This window comes from Macrobrachium rosenbergii, chromosome 27 (genome assembly GCF_040412425.1).
Source record: "Macrobrachium rosenbergii isolate ZJJX-2024 chromosome 27, ASM4041242v1, whole genome shotgun sequence".
NCBI lineage: Eukaryota > Metazoa > Arthropoda > Malacostraca > Decapoda > Palaemonidae > Macrobrachium > Macrobrachium rosenbergii.
Genome location: NC_089767.1, coordinates 11,482,579 through 11,497,878, shown reverse-complemented (window position 1 = coordinate 11,497,878; position 15,300 = coordinate 11,482,579). Strand labels below are relative to the sequence as shown.

The window sequence follows — 15,300 nt, the reverse complement described above, 5'->3', positions numbered from 1 at the left end:
TGAATTATCTTGTTATCTATAATCAGTTCATTCACTAAATTCATAATTTCATCACCATCCTCGAACACTAAAGCAGTCGAGAAAGAGGTGAACAGCATTATGGCTTGTAGACAGCCATACGCTCGTTCACCGTGTAGGTAGTTGTCTCAGACGGGAGTAACCTCGTTGTTGTGAAGGGAAGGTAACCACCTGAAGTTATATCTAAATTAATATTTATCATAATTTTGAATACTATTCTCTTTTTAAACAGATGCAAAACCTGTTTTTGTTTTTCTTGTTTTTCTTTTTTTATTGTATTTTACATTCATAATTATGGTTTCCTAATACATCTAAATTCCAGTTTAAAAAGTTTGTAAAATGATTATTTGGCAACCTTCCAAGTTAGCCAATTTGTCTGAGCTCCGATAGTTTCTTTGCAGTCTAAAATAGGAGATATTGCTACAAGGCCAGGCATTTATCATTGTAGTGTTTTCAGATTAATTTTGCTTAGCTACTATGGCTTCTGGTACTTCTGTGGACAAAAACTCAAGTCGAAAAAGAAAGCTTGAAGATGAACATAGAAAATTTCAAGAAATATGGACAGATAAATATTTTTTTGTGGAAAACAGTGAAAAAAAAAAAAATCATTTGCTTGATATGCCAGAATAGTGTGGCCGTTGGTAAGGAATACAATTTGCAAAGGCATTATCTGACAAAGCACAAGCCTTATGAAAAATTTGTTGGTGAACTAAGAAAGCAGAAAATTAAATCACTAATGCAAGGTTTTCATGTGCAGAAAAATATGTTTATTCAGAAAATAAAGAGGCACAGGACGTAACAGAAGTGAGTTATGAAATTGCAAACCTGATTGCTAAACATTCCAAGGCATTTTCAGAGGGGATTTCATTAAAAGTGTATTCTACTTGCTGCTCAAAAACTTTCTCCAGATGTTTTGAAAAAGTTTGAGAATATCAGTTTGAATCGTATGACAGTGCAACGTCGTATTGTTGATTTGTCGGGTGATATAGTAGACCAGTTGAAGGAGAAAAGTAAACAATTTGTGTACTTCTCCCTAGAATCTACTGATGTTACATCTACGGCTCAGCTACTTGTATTTGTACGTGGTGTGACAGAGGACTTTTCTATTCATGAGGAACTCGTAGGGCTCAGTTCATTGAAGGGGCAGACAACTGGTAGTGATTTACTTAATGGACTTTTAGAACAAATTTCAGTAATTGAGTTAGATTTGGACAAGTTAGTAGGAATATCAACTGATGGGGCTCCTGCAATGATAGGCAAGCAGAATGGATTGGTGCAGCTATTGATTAAACACCTTGGAGACGAAAATATGAACTGAAACAATTTCATTGCATAATACATCAACAAAATTTGTGTGGAAAAGAACTGGACTTTGATCATGTAATGAAAGTTGTAGTTTCTACAGTCAATTTTATCAAGTCACGCTCAGCTTTGCATCACGGCAATTCAAGCAATTTCTTGATGAAATTGAAGCAGAATATGGCGATTTAGTGTTTTTCACTCAAGTAAGGTGGTTAAGCAGGGGAAATACGCTGAAAAAGATTTATCAGTCTTCTGGATGAAATTGAGATATTTCTTAATGAAAAGAATAAGATGGTACCAGAACTTACAAATGCTGACTGGCTTTGTGATTTGTCATTTCTTGTAGATCTCACAAGTCATTTAAATAACTTGAATCATAAACTTCAGGGAATAACCAACTTATTTCTCAGCTAGCCAATTATGTGACAGCTTTCGAACAAAAACTAAAATTGTTTCAGTTACAGATAGTTAAAGGAGAGTTAGGACACTTCCCAAATTACAAACTTATGTGTGAGAAACACAAAGTATGCAATAGACATGAATATTATGCAGCAAAATTAGGAAAACTTTTGGAGGCCTTTGAGAGCCGATTTGAGGACCTAAAGAAAGAAGTCAATGATTTGAAGTTGTTCAGCAACCCCTTTTCTGTATCTCCTGATGAAGTAGAATTCGAAGCACAAATCGAACTGATTGATCTTCAGAATAATGACAGCCTTCGTACCAAGTATAATGAAGGGGACTTGCTCAAATTTTATAATTGCTTGGCCAAAGATCAGTTTCCTTATTTGAGAAACAAAGCTGCTATTTATGCAAGCTTATTTGGCTCTACCTACATATGTGAACAAACATTTAGTCTGCTCAACCAGACCAAGTCAAATATTCGTAGCAGGCTAAGTGATCAAAATCTGCACTCTGTTTTAAGACTGGCAACCACAAATTTCCATCCTAACATAAAAAAACTTGTACATGAATCTCAGTGTCAAAAATCTCATTAAAACAAAACAGGTGAGCAACTGTGTTTTTTTTATCTTTAAACATTCTACAAACTATTTATCATTTCATGTAAAATCTAGTCTACCCTCGACTAGATATATGTTTGATGATGACCAGTAGCTCAAAGGTTGTGCACCCCTGGGCTACATGAAGCCCCTCGCTATCCCAGCTTAACCAAGAGGCTCATTAGCCTTAAAAGCCGAAACAGGGAGAGGGAAGCAACATGAGATCCTCGCTATTTCAGCTTAAACGAGAGGCTTATTAGCCTACGCAAAAGCCGAAACAGGGGAAGGGAACATAAAATGAGAAGACCCTAGTAAAACTTAAGGAAAGCGCCGCATTGGAAAAAATACGAACACAAAACCTTATGAAGGGCATGTGAACGAAAAGAATGAACGACCACCCCCTTTTTCATGGAAAAGGGGGCAATAGCCTAACGCCCCAAAAAGGAAATCCAAAGCTAACAACCAACCCATTAAAAAGGATAAAATAAAAACAACAAAACAAAACAAGAGGAGGACCATACCCAACACGATGTGGACGTGAAGGGAAATGGCCGCCTCAAAACAAAAAGAAATATCCATAATAATCATCAAATATCAAATGCATCCGAACACTGGGTTAAAGATAAAACAAAAAACTTAAAAGTACTAACGTAAATAAAATTCCCAGAAGCTAAGAGAAGAGAGGGGCAAAAATAAGGCATGTTAATGAATTGATAAAGGCTAATAGGCTCGAGGGGGAAGCCCGACGCCTAAACACCAGCCCTCATCTCGAAGCAAAGGGAAACAAACGTTAATCAATCAAAATCACTAATTGGACCTCATGAAAAGGAAAATTATCCTAAACACGAAGAGGAACCGTGAGAAAGATCGAAAAACAGGGCGACCCAAGATCACGAACCACGCATGGAGGTCATGTGAGGCCGCGAGAGGAGATCGAGACGGGCGTTATAAATCCCTTTAATTATTAAACTAAAGGGAAATAAGGAGCCTCAATCGCCTCAACTAAAAAACGAAATACTGGTACTCAACTTAGGTGACGAAAGACCTTGTGAGGAAGCCATAATGATGCAAAAAGACACAAGATTAAAAGCACAACGAAAAAACGTGTGACCGTAGGTGCTTGCTGAAATGGAATGAGGCTAGCGGTGTTTTGTGTGCTGTCCGCGAGTGGTGCATGGGTTTGTAACGGCACCTCCCTGTGGGACTTTTGACTTTGGGATCTCTATAGGATAAGGTTCCGTGTTTTTGTAGTTCACCCTTTTCCATACACAACTCCATCTGATGGAGCTCGCTCTGGGGGTAGTAACTCCAGCATTTCATTTAGCTTTCTCTGGTATCTAGCAACGGAATTACCTAGAAATAAGTGCTGAATGGACTTTTTCACCGGCTGACACGGGACCCGATCCAGAAATATTTTTTGAAATCGTGCATTAAGATGTCCTCTGAATGCTCTGCTTCTTCTAAGGCCTCTGGCCAATAGCCTACAATTACTGTAAGACTGATGAGAAGAAAGTACTGTAGACATGATTGTTTTGTTAAGAGAGGGCAAAAGTCACAGAGAAGTAGCAGCCCATTACAGCATGACATTAATTGCGGTCGCCTGCATTAAGCATGAACAAGGTAAAATACTCATGCAGCCCTACTGTATCACCTTCGTTGCCATGTTCAAATACCTTAACATTACAGTACAGCATACTGAAATCAACATTCATCACCAGTTACTACCCGTATGATTTAACTTTACTGTATTATTTATTATTATTAAGGTACCCAGTGTAGTATTACATAATATTATTATTTAATTTCTATTACTATTATATGTACAGTACTGTAGTACAGTATTATTATTGATTTACATGATTATTTAATGTTATTATACAATAAATGTGAAAATACAGAATACTATTGCTATACGAAAAAGACAAAAAAAAATCTGCATCCGCAAATATGGAGTTTCCCACGAATATTTTTATAGATATGTTCCATGGAAAAACCTGCAAATGCGTGAGTTTCCTGCGAAAATGTTTTAGATAGGTTCCATAGAAAAACCTGCGAGTGGGTGAGTCCGCGAACCTTGAGAACGCGAATACAGGTGGTTTACTGTATATTAAAAACTAAAAAACAACAACATCCATGGACATTTACCTAGGTTGATACAGAACTTTTTGACAAACCGCAATTTTCAGGTGAGAATTGATGATGATCTGTCTAGAACATTTCCACTTGAAAATGGTGTTCCACAGGGAAGTGTCCTTAGTGGCAGACTGTTTACTTTAGCAATTAATGATATCAGTAAAAATCTACCTATTGGCATTAAAAGTAACCTGTACATGGATGATTTTGCCATATATTATTCAGCATCCCGAATAAAACATGCAGAACGAATCGTTAATAAAAGCATAGTAAAAATAGATGAATGGGCCTCATCTGTAGGCTTTAAATTTTCGATAGATAAAACTCAAGCAATCATGTTTTATAAAAATAAAAAGTGGAAAAAAGGTGAAGAAATAGATTTAAAAATCAGAAATCATAGTGTACCAATTGGCCAAACAGCAAAATTTTTGGGATTAGTATTTGATACCCACTTGAACTGGAGAGCCCACATTACATATGTAAAATCTAAAAGTAAAAGAGCATTAAATCTAATTAGAAAACTATCGAACACTACTTGGGGAACTGATAGACATACCCTTACTGTACTGTATAAAGCAACAGTTCTGTCCATCATTGATTATGGAAACGAAGTATATGGCTCAGCATCTGATGCAGTGCTGAAAATGTTAGACCCTGTTCACAATGAAGGCCTTAGAATATGCTCAGGAGCCTTTAGATCATCACCAAAATCATCGTTACAAGTTGAAAGGGGTGAACTGCCTTTGTCTCTCCATAGAGAACTAGTAACAATGAAAAGTGCTTTAAGAATTCAAACTAGTGATTCTCCAACCAAAAAATTATTTGAATTAAGAGATGTATTTATAAACAACCATCCACCACCTTTCCCAATTAGAGCTAGAAGAATGTTTGAGTCGCTGAATATAAATATACAAGTGCCTTTAATAGTAAAATCACCTCCCCCCTGGACAATGAATAAAATGAGAATTTGCACACGCCTCAAATATTTATCAAAAAGTAATTCATATACACCAGAACACCATAGACAACATACAATAGAGCATATAAGCCGAAAAGGTCCACATTACACAATATATACAGATGGATCTAAATCAGAACACTGAGTAGGATATGCTGCAGTGTCCCAAGACAAAACTTATCAGTTCTCTCTTCCTAATAATGCTTCCGTATTTCCAGCAGAATTGTATGGAATTGCATCAGCTATAAAAATAATTAAAGAATCATCATTCAGTAATTTTATGATTTTCAGTGACTCGAGAAGCGCTATAGAAGCTATTCAAAGTTACAAATCAAAAAATAATATAGTACAACAAATTAAATTATATCCCCATAAATTATATAATAATGGAAAAAATGTAGAAATATGTTGGATCCCTGCGCATGTAGGGATCAAAGGAAATGAAGATGCAGACAAAGCAGCTAAAGCAGCAACTCACATGACAAGATCAAATGTGAATATCCTTGTTACTGATTATGTAACTCACATAAAAATGGGTATCATAAATAAATGCTAATATATATGGAATGAAGAACCTGAAAGTAATAAATTGAAAGAAAGAAAACCTAATGTTAAAAAATGGAGTTCATCATATCAGAGAGAGAGACACGCACAAGTCATTGTAACACGTCAGAATAGGCCATACTCGTCTGACACATGGGCACTTAATGAGCAGCCCACATGGCCTGGCTCCCGAGTGCTCAGTTTTTAAGATTAAGAGTTCATTTTTGGCTCCTTTTTTTTTTGTCATTGCCTGAAGTTTAGTATGCAACCATCAGAAATGAAAAAAATATCATTATCATATATAAATATTGGAATATATGACAGCGTGAAAAAAAATTTCATATATAATTGTATACAAATCGTGCTGTGAGTAAAACGGTTAAAGCTAATGAGTTTTTTTTTTTTTTGTATTGTACACTAAATTGCGATGATTTTGGTATATAACAAATTGTAAAACGATCAAAGCAACACAGAGAAAATATTGTCACAAAATGATGCATGAATTCGTAACGCGTGAGCGTAAAAACAAGTTTTTTTTTCTAAAATTCACCATAAATCGAAATATTGTGCTAGAGACTTCCCGTTTGTTGCAAAATGAAGGTAATTGATTGAATATTACTAGACTGTAAATGTTTTAGCTTACAATTGCAGTTTTCAACCATTTCAGTCGAGTTAAAGTTGACCAAAGGTCGAATTTTCTCTATTTATCATGATTTATATGAAAATGTTTCAAAACTGATAAAAGCTACAACCATGAGTTATTTTTTGTTGTATTCTACATGATATTGCCCACATTTTCATGTATAACACTTTATGTAAGGCCTAATATAAAACAGTGCAAAAATTACGACACGGTGACTAAAGAAATTCTGAGATTTTCAGCAGAGTTACTGCGCACAGAGGGAAGGAAAAAGTTTTTTTTCAAAAATTCACCATAAATTGAAATATTGTGCTAGAGACTTCCCATTTATTGAAAAATGAAGGTAAATGATTGAATGTTACTAGAATGTAAGATTTTTAGCTTACAATTGCATTTTTCGACCATTTCGGTCGAGTCAAAGTTGACTGTAGGTTTAAATTTTGGCACATCGTGATTTAATGAAAATATGTCAAAACTGATAAAAGCTACACCCATGGGTTGTTTTTTGTTGTATTTTACATGAAATTGCACACATTTTCATATATAAAACTTTATGTAACAGCTAATATAAAACGGTGCAAAAATTACGACAAAGTGACGAAAGAATTTCTGAGATTTTCAGCCGAGTTACCACGCTGATGTAAGGAAAAGGTTTTTTTAAAAAATTCAACATAAAATCGAAATATTGTGCCAGAGACTTCCAATTTGTTGCAAAATGAAGGTAAATGATTGAATATTACTAGAATGTAAGAGTTTTAGCTTACTATTGCGTTTTTCAACCATTTCGGTCGAGTCAAAGTTGACCGAAGGTTGAAATTTTGGCACGTCGTGATTTAATGAAAATATGTCAAAACTGATAAAAGCTACAACCATGGGTTGTTTTTTGTTGTATTCTACATGAAATTGCACACATTTTCATATATAAAACTTTATGTAACGGCTAATATAAAATGGTGCAAAAATTACGACAAAGTGACAAAAGAATTTCTGAGATGCGTTGCTGATGCTCTGTAGTGCGAGAAGAAAGAAATTCGCGCATGCGCGGCTGGGTAACGCTTGTAAACAAAACAACAGCGTGATCCGTGAAATCCCAGCATCCCTCAAGGTGCGTGATTTAAAATCTTTCACAAACTAGGCCTATAACTATTTTTCCGCAAATATTTAAAAAACTTTTTGTCGTCAACATACCGTATGTCCACTCGGCACCCGACAGATAATTTTAGTCGATGTACAATACGTCCAGTCGGCGTTTAAGGGTTAATTAATAAAATATAGATATAAGTAAATAATAAAAGCACGAAAACCCTTTTAACACTTGTTGAATTTAAAAAAAAAAGGGCAAAATTCATTTTAATTCATTCATCATTGCATCGAATGATTTATTGGGTCCTAGCGCTTGACTTCAGGCCTGGACCTAGTATTTTAATCAAATCCTTCGGGCCAGCCCTATGAGAGTTGAAAGTCAGCTCAGTGGTCTGGTTAAACTACTTTTAATAATAATAATATACAGACCCATTAATCTTTAGTGTCCTCCTCCCTTCTCTTACTCATCCAGGGGAGTGGTTGGCACACAGGCATGAGATACTTCAATTAGCAGACATTGGACTGAATTAGGCATATGCGGTGGTCCTTTCTTCTTTCAGCTCTTTAAGTTGGTCATGCTTGGCCCATTTCCATGGAATAATTATGAAGAATGGTTTTGTATGAAAACTATTTTTTTTATGTAAAATCATTGTGTTTTTATGATACAAAAAACCTAGTCTAATAAACTCGAGGAATTTCTTGCCTCCTCCCATCCCTTTACAACAGAATGAGGGAAGGGACTGCTGTATGTAGTGAAAGTGTTTTTGTCAAACTAAAGCTGGTTGGTAAAACTAGGTTTAGCTCTTGTGGAATAATGTATCCTAGCTTTTGTGGTTTGTAATTAATTTCTTTCACCACTTCAATTTTATAAAGCTAAAATGTTAATTTCCTTTCTTTTTTGCAGAGTCAAGATGATCAAAAACATATTCTCCAAGATTTTCATAAGGTATTATGCCGAAGATTCAAAGGACCCAAACAGCCTTCATGTTAATAGGCCTGGAATATAAAGGCTGCTAGTGTGTCTGTTGTATACATTTTGTAATGGCTTGAATTGTTGTATGTAGATAGGTGTGCATTGTATCAGCTTTGCTCCTGTGTTGGTTATGCTGCTGAATTGTTAATTCACAGTAATTTTGTTAAAAAATGAGAAAGTCAATTCAACATACTACTTAATGATACACTTAAAGGTATCTGTTTATGTGAATTCCAAAATTCAAGCATTTTCTTAACTTATTTTCCTTGACTTTTGGCGAGTAAGCATTTTTTGTAGATTTGTGCAGTAAGAGGAGAGATGTAAACTAAGGATGATGCTTTGAATAATGACAATGTTCAGAAAGTATCCAGCCTTAGACTTTGTAGGAAAAAATAACTAACCTGTTTAGGTAGGACAATAATCTCCTTCCAAGTAGGCACCTTCTAACGCGAAACCCGCAGCTTAGTGTTCGTCGCGCTGCCTGAAGCATTTTAAGAAGTTGGTTTTTCATATCTTGTAGATGCTTCATCACATTCACCATTATCTCTTATCTCTCCTTAAATCTGGAATCATCCAGCAGAGTTTTGAGTAGATAAATACTGCTCAAGCCCAGTTCTTTTGGAAGTAGGCAGGGTTGCCTCATTCAAAAAAAAATCCTAAAAGCACAACAATGTGAAATGCATGTTGACTGCTTTTTGACCATTGTGATGTGCATCAAGAGACGAGAGGTTTTGACAGGTACAAATTTGAAAATGTAAAATGAACCTTGCCCATTTGTCTCGATCAACTCTGTAACTTTAGCCAAACTTAACATTCCACTGGTATAGCAGGCTCCCAGCAAACCGATCATGGCTCTGTGCAACTTTTGGTGTTGAATCATTCAAGTTCCAAACTACTAAAAGGTTCCTGAGTTGGTCTAAGAGAAGACCATAACAAATAAAATGAAATACTTGCAGGTGTTTCACTATCTTCTTTATGGTCTCTTCTTTCTACTGAAAATCAAGTTTGAAATGTTTCATGCTGGGGTCATGTGTCAAGAAGTGGCCTTTGTTGAGGAGGAGGATGAGGATTGTTCAAACTTTAAAGGTTAGCTACTTTCTGAACAGATCTCATATATCATGATATATATTTTCTGATTTCAATTAAAGCCTGTATATATTTACAATATTTTCTTGAAACTTTAAATATTGTGTAATATTTATTAAGTAGTTTTGTATTTTTGTATGTTGTAATGAGGAAAAACTGCGATGGTTGTGATCAGGTGGCATCTATAATTTAAAGGCTACATGAAATAGCCTGTTTTTTCCCTCTTTCATGGCATTCTCGGAAGAGATCTTTAGATCTCTATATCTTCAGTGTTGAATTAGGTTTTAAGTTTGCATTACAGAGAACCAATATAGAGAAGGCATTACTATTTCTTACAGTCATTTACCATCTATGTAGATGAAGGGTTTTTTATTTTTTTATATCTTGCATTTCATTATTTTGTGATATTAATTTTCTGTTAATCGTCTGTATTTGTGGATTGATGCTGTTATATAAAAATCTTGCATCGGTGGTTTTCCACAGTACATTTCTAGGAAAAATACGATACCATCATATTCCTTGTTGAATATTTTACATAATTACCCTGTCAGTCTGTATATATAATGAATTAATGAAAGTAAGACTACCTGTGTTATATACTATAGCAACAAACCACCATTTCCTGTATGTATTCACTTTGATTTGTAATGAGTTATAATTATTGAAATTGGCATCAATGACATTTGAACTACAATGTCACATAACTGAGTCGTTTATTAATTTGCCTAAACCAAGTAAGCTGTGTATGTACACTTGGCGTAGGGAACTTGCATCGTCAAAACAATGATAGAAAAGGAAAGAAATATTGAGATCAAATCTGTTATTAAATATTGATAATTAATAAATAGATAAATACCAAAAGTTACAAGTGGGGAATTGTATGATAAAGAAAAGAAAATGATGGGTTAAATGTAAAATTAGTAGCCAAAATCCCACTTGGACCTAGAATTAAGTACAGCTGCTATGTGTAACCTTTTTTTTTTTCCCTGGATTTTTTCTCACTATATGCAAAATATACATTTATCTTACACAGTAGTACAATATGCATTATTATAGCAGGCTTATTTTATATATAAAACTTAAATTGTTCTTCAGTTTATGAATACATAGACGAAATAAACAATGAATGGTAATTTAATTATGAATGGCAACATTGACTCGCAGCTCATCATTCAGAGAGGGTTAGAAGGCTGACTACTTCTACATATTCACCAAAGGATGTTGCTAGTTTGTTATGTTTTCAGTTTTAATGCAAAGGGATATTTTATATATAACTGATTAGCTATATTGTTAATGTTACATTAAATCTTTGTTTGGCATGTGTTACTGATCATGGTTTAAGGTACTCTTGCAAATTTAAATGGTCATCTTGTGTTAACTGTCTAATTTAAAGTAATGAGGCCTGTCTGGATGACTGCTACTTTCCATGGCACACTGAACCTATTTACTGTATTGCCTATATTTTGAGATGTGCACTACACATTATTCACCAAAGTATTTATCATAATACAGTATCAGTTTTCTCAGTTGTGACTAATTTGCTGTCAGTTGAACTTGCAGTGTGAAAGTGAAGAGAGATGTCAGGTTTCCCTGTTGTTAAAATTAAAGATTATTGTTTATTTTGAAGAGCCTTTTCCAGAATACATTGAGCAAAAAATTAATTACTGCTTTCAAATATTCAAGTCAATGAGCTCAGAAACTATTTGGTTTACTAACTGCATCATCATGATGTCAATCCTTGTCCCTGGTTGTCTTCATTCTTTATCAGTGTATGTTTCAATTTAATTTGTTGGCTTCAGAGATCTCTGTTCATTTTAGTAGAAGCTTAGTCTATCATAACCATTACTTATTCTTTCCAATTTGGATTTCTTCATATCAGTGGTTAAGAATTTTTACCTCTGTTTTAGATAAAACCATCAAAGCACTGGACTCAAAAGTAATTTAACATATACAGGAAGTTCCCGGTTATCAGCCATCCGGTTTTACAGTGCTTGTCTAGCAATGAAAATTGGCGATTTTCGGCACTGATATCCGCTTGTCGGCACTGATACATACCTAACAGAGGCGCCAAAAGTCACCAATTTTCGCTTATCATCACGCCATCGGAACAGAACCCCAGCCGACAGTTGGGGACTGCCTTTAATATACGTCCATTTTTGTTTAGACCCCTAATCCCCAGACACTTCAAGTTACCAAAACTTCCCTTTCAAAAAGCAAATTATATACCTACCCTAGCAACCTTAATTATTTGATTTAAGAAATTTATCTGCACAATAAACAATTAGTTCAGTTTCAACTTAGGATGTAAGTTATACTGTAAAATTCTTTTGTTGTGTAGCACAATCAAAGGATGCTAAAAAGGTGAGTAAAGGACAAAGAATCAGGATGCTACATGGTGTAAGGCATCTTAGGTTAAGAAAATGCATGAATCAATAGAAACCAATAAATTGAAACAAAAGTTGAAGTCATGCATCTAATATGCTCATGTGCTCTACCAGATTTTACATCGATTGCTCAAAACTGATGCTGCAAATACTCTTATGACTATCTTTGGCACATGGTTTTCTGTTAATTGGCAAAAAACTTAAGCATGGGGCCTGTCACTCCTAGTCTACTAATTTTTTTTTTTTTTTTTTTTTTTACACATGCTGTACCCCTGAATTTCACAAATAAAAAACGACTGTACATCTCAGTTTGACCAGGAAATGTGGTGATTGTGCCCTTTTAAAATACTACTTTTTTTCAACTTGAAGACTTGGTAATCACAGAAGATTTGGTGAAGATAACCATGGCAGTTGGCAAGAGTTGGGTATACAGTATTCTTTGTAATTTTGAAAATCTGTAAATGTATTTTATCATTTGTTTTATGTAGGATGTGTAGTTAAGTGCTATTTATTTATGGTGCTTCCTATTTCTAAATTTTGTTTTGTAAATGTGCTATATATTTTATGATGCCTCATATCTAAACTTTCTACAGTACTAGTTATGGTTACCTATCTCTGGAGAAAAGAAGTAAGCCACTTTTACAGATGTAATAGATACAATATCTTGAAAATGTTTCCATGTTTATGAGACCCACTTTTAGTGCAATTATAATTATTAGGTAATTCGGTAGCCTTAAGTATTGGTTTTCTATAACACAGTTGTTATGATGAGCATCTTTTATTCTTGGAATTATGTTAAAAAGTTTTTGGAGATGTGTTAGTCATCATCATAAACATTTTATGTCAGCTTCTCCCTTACAGGTTTAGATGTGAAATATTTGAGTTCTCTCAACTGTCCTATCTTGTTCACTTTCTGTGAACTGCCATCGGGTGTAGGTCTTCATCTATCCCTTTTTTCCATTATTTCTGGGGCCACCTTAAAGGTCTTGTCATGCTACTTCCATATCTACTGCTTTTCTGATTGTTCCTCCTTCCATCTCTCCATGTCCAAACCACCTCAACCTTTGGATTATGTTAACTAGCTAATGGAAATTTATTTTTATATATTGGATGATCTCCTTTCATCTTAGATCCTGGTGATAAGTGACAATATTTATATATTAAATAATAGGCCAATATGAAAGTCTTAAGTACTTGTGTATTACATTTTGGGTATAAATTTTAGTACAGTGTTGTGTTAATTAAAACAGTCTGGCTAAAAATACTCTCCTATTCAGTTTTTTGGTGAATAGCACTTAAACTTGGGCTTCCTTAGCTCAGATGATAAAATAAACCAGAAGAGCTCAAGGGTAATTGGTGCTTTTAGCTGTTAAGATACCTTTGTGAGAGCTACGTTGCAAGAAGTGTCGGTTGTCAACAAATACAAATTATATTGCGAGAAATGTCAGTTGTCAACATATACAGTTTTTCGTATAAACTATTTAGAATCAATTATGATAATAGGCACTTTGTTTCCCCCTTTTGAGAGGGTCTTCATGCACCTTTAGCAGTTATTTTTTTCCCTAAAGCAATAGTTGATATTAAGGGATGTTGATGTCATTAGTATAACATTTAAATTATAGGTCTTTTTAATGTAAGATTTGCAGTTGTAGAATCAAAGGAACTATATAATCAAGTAAATGGGACATTCCAGAAACCTTTCTGATATTTTGAAGGTTTTGAAAATTAGTCAATTTCTGAAGGATGACTTATAAAGATACTGATGTCTTTATTTCTGGTGGGTGACATATTTTAATTATAACCACACTAGTAATCCAAAATGTATTTTTATTATTGCTTTCAGAATAAAATTTTTCATGTACACAAAAATATTATACTAGTTAGATCATGAACATAAGTCATATATGGTCATATGTATAATACAGCCAGTTCATTCAAGGAGATGAAATTATTTAACTTGTATTTTTACTTATTTATTATTATTATTATTTGAGAGGGAAAATTGTAGCAAGATCAAATTAAAGTAGTTGGATAGTTAGGCTGAATGAGATGCTGCTCAAGTAAGGCAACTAGGTAGTACCCATTATGTGGTATAGGATCTGTGTTACTATATCTCACAGCTACCGAATTTTTATCCATTCTAAAACTGTACTTATCAAACATTGAGATGTTCCATGATACATAACCCAGAGTTAAAGCATGCCCGGGCAATAAAAGTTAACATTTGCTGTCTCGTTTACTGAAGGTGAACAACTTTACAAACCTGAACTGGTTAGTGGGATTTTAATTAGTGATCTGGCCATTATTCTTGAGTATAGCATATTGTGTTTTCTCCTTAATTTTGTTTGCTGTTATTGTTAACACTGAATGTCTACATTGTCTGCTGGACATCCAAATTACTAGTGTAGGTAGTATTTTCTTATTGTAATTAGAACCCCTGGTACTAAAGTAATTAAAATTCAGCCCTTGTTGTAGACTGCAGTAATTAAACCAGAAGTCATGAAGTAGAATTTGCTTAATAAAGGTCATATATATAATTGTTCCTTAGCAATTGGACCAGATGTTTAGAGCTTATTCTTTGGAGTAGATTGTTTCTTGAAACCTTTTAATTGGTATGAGTTGTGCATTGTTATTCTGATATGCTTTTTTGAGACAGCCATTTTGTAGTTCTTAGTAAACTCACAGTATTATATTTTTTCCCTAAGAGATATAAATTTTTGCTTGTTTTTGACCCCGGATTTAAAGTATTAATATAAAAGTATAATTGCAGAAATTTTGTCAGAGGTTTCTCAATAGAAGTGAGCTTTAAGATTCTTCTCTTTTACTTTTTATATATTAGAAAATTACGTCCTTGCATTGTACATCCTTCTATTCATGTATAATAGTGCTTTGTTTCAAGCTCAATATTGCCAAAAAAATTCAAGCTTCTTAAAATTATATGTAATGATATAACTTGGCGTGAACAGATTTTATTTTTTGTTACTGGGTTATTGTGTAGTTGAAGCAGACTTTTTTTAGACTTCTCATGTTATTGATGCCCATGTGATAAGTTTGAATCTCAGCATAAAGGACAAAAAAAAAGATGATTAAGTGAATTGCACAGTTGCACTATTTATAGCATTTTATGTTTTTTTTTATCTTTTACAGTAATAAGAAACAAGTTGATAAAAATATTTTTATTC

General features: G+C 34.1%; 1 protein-coding gene across 2 annotated transcripts in view; it reads left to right on the top strand.

The window, feature by feature from the left end:
* The window catches only part of LOC136853402 (gamma-interferon-inducible lysosomal thiol reductase-like), a 198,341-nt gene extending 187,709 nt beyond the window's left edge, over positions 1–10,632 (top strand). For both annotated transcript variants that reach the window (XM_067128895.1, XM_067128894.1), the window contains exon 5: positions 8,580–10,632. In XM_067128895.1, the coding sequence (XP_066984996.1) occupies positions 8,580–8,666 (87 nt within the window). In that variant the 3' untranslated portion in view covers positions 8,667–10,632. The remainder of the gene's footprint in view (positions 1–8,579) is intronic.
* The last annotated feature ends 4,668 nt before the right edge of the window (positions 10,633–15,300 follow it).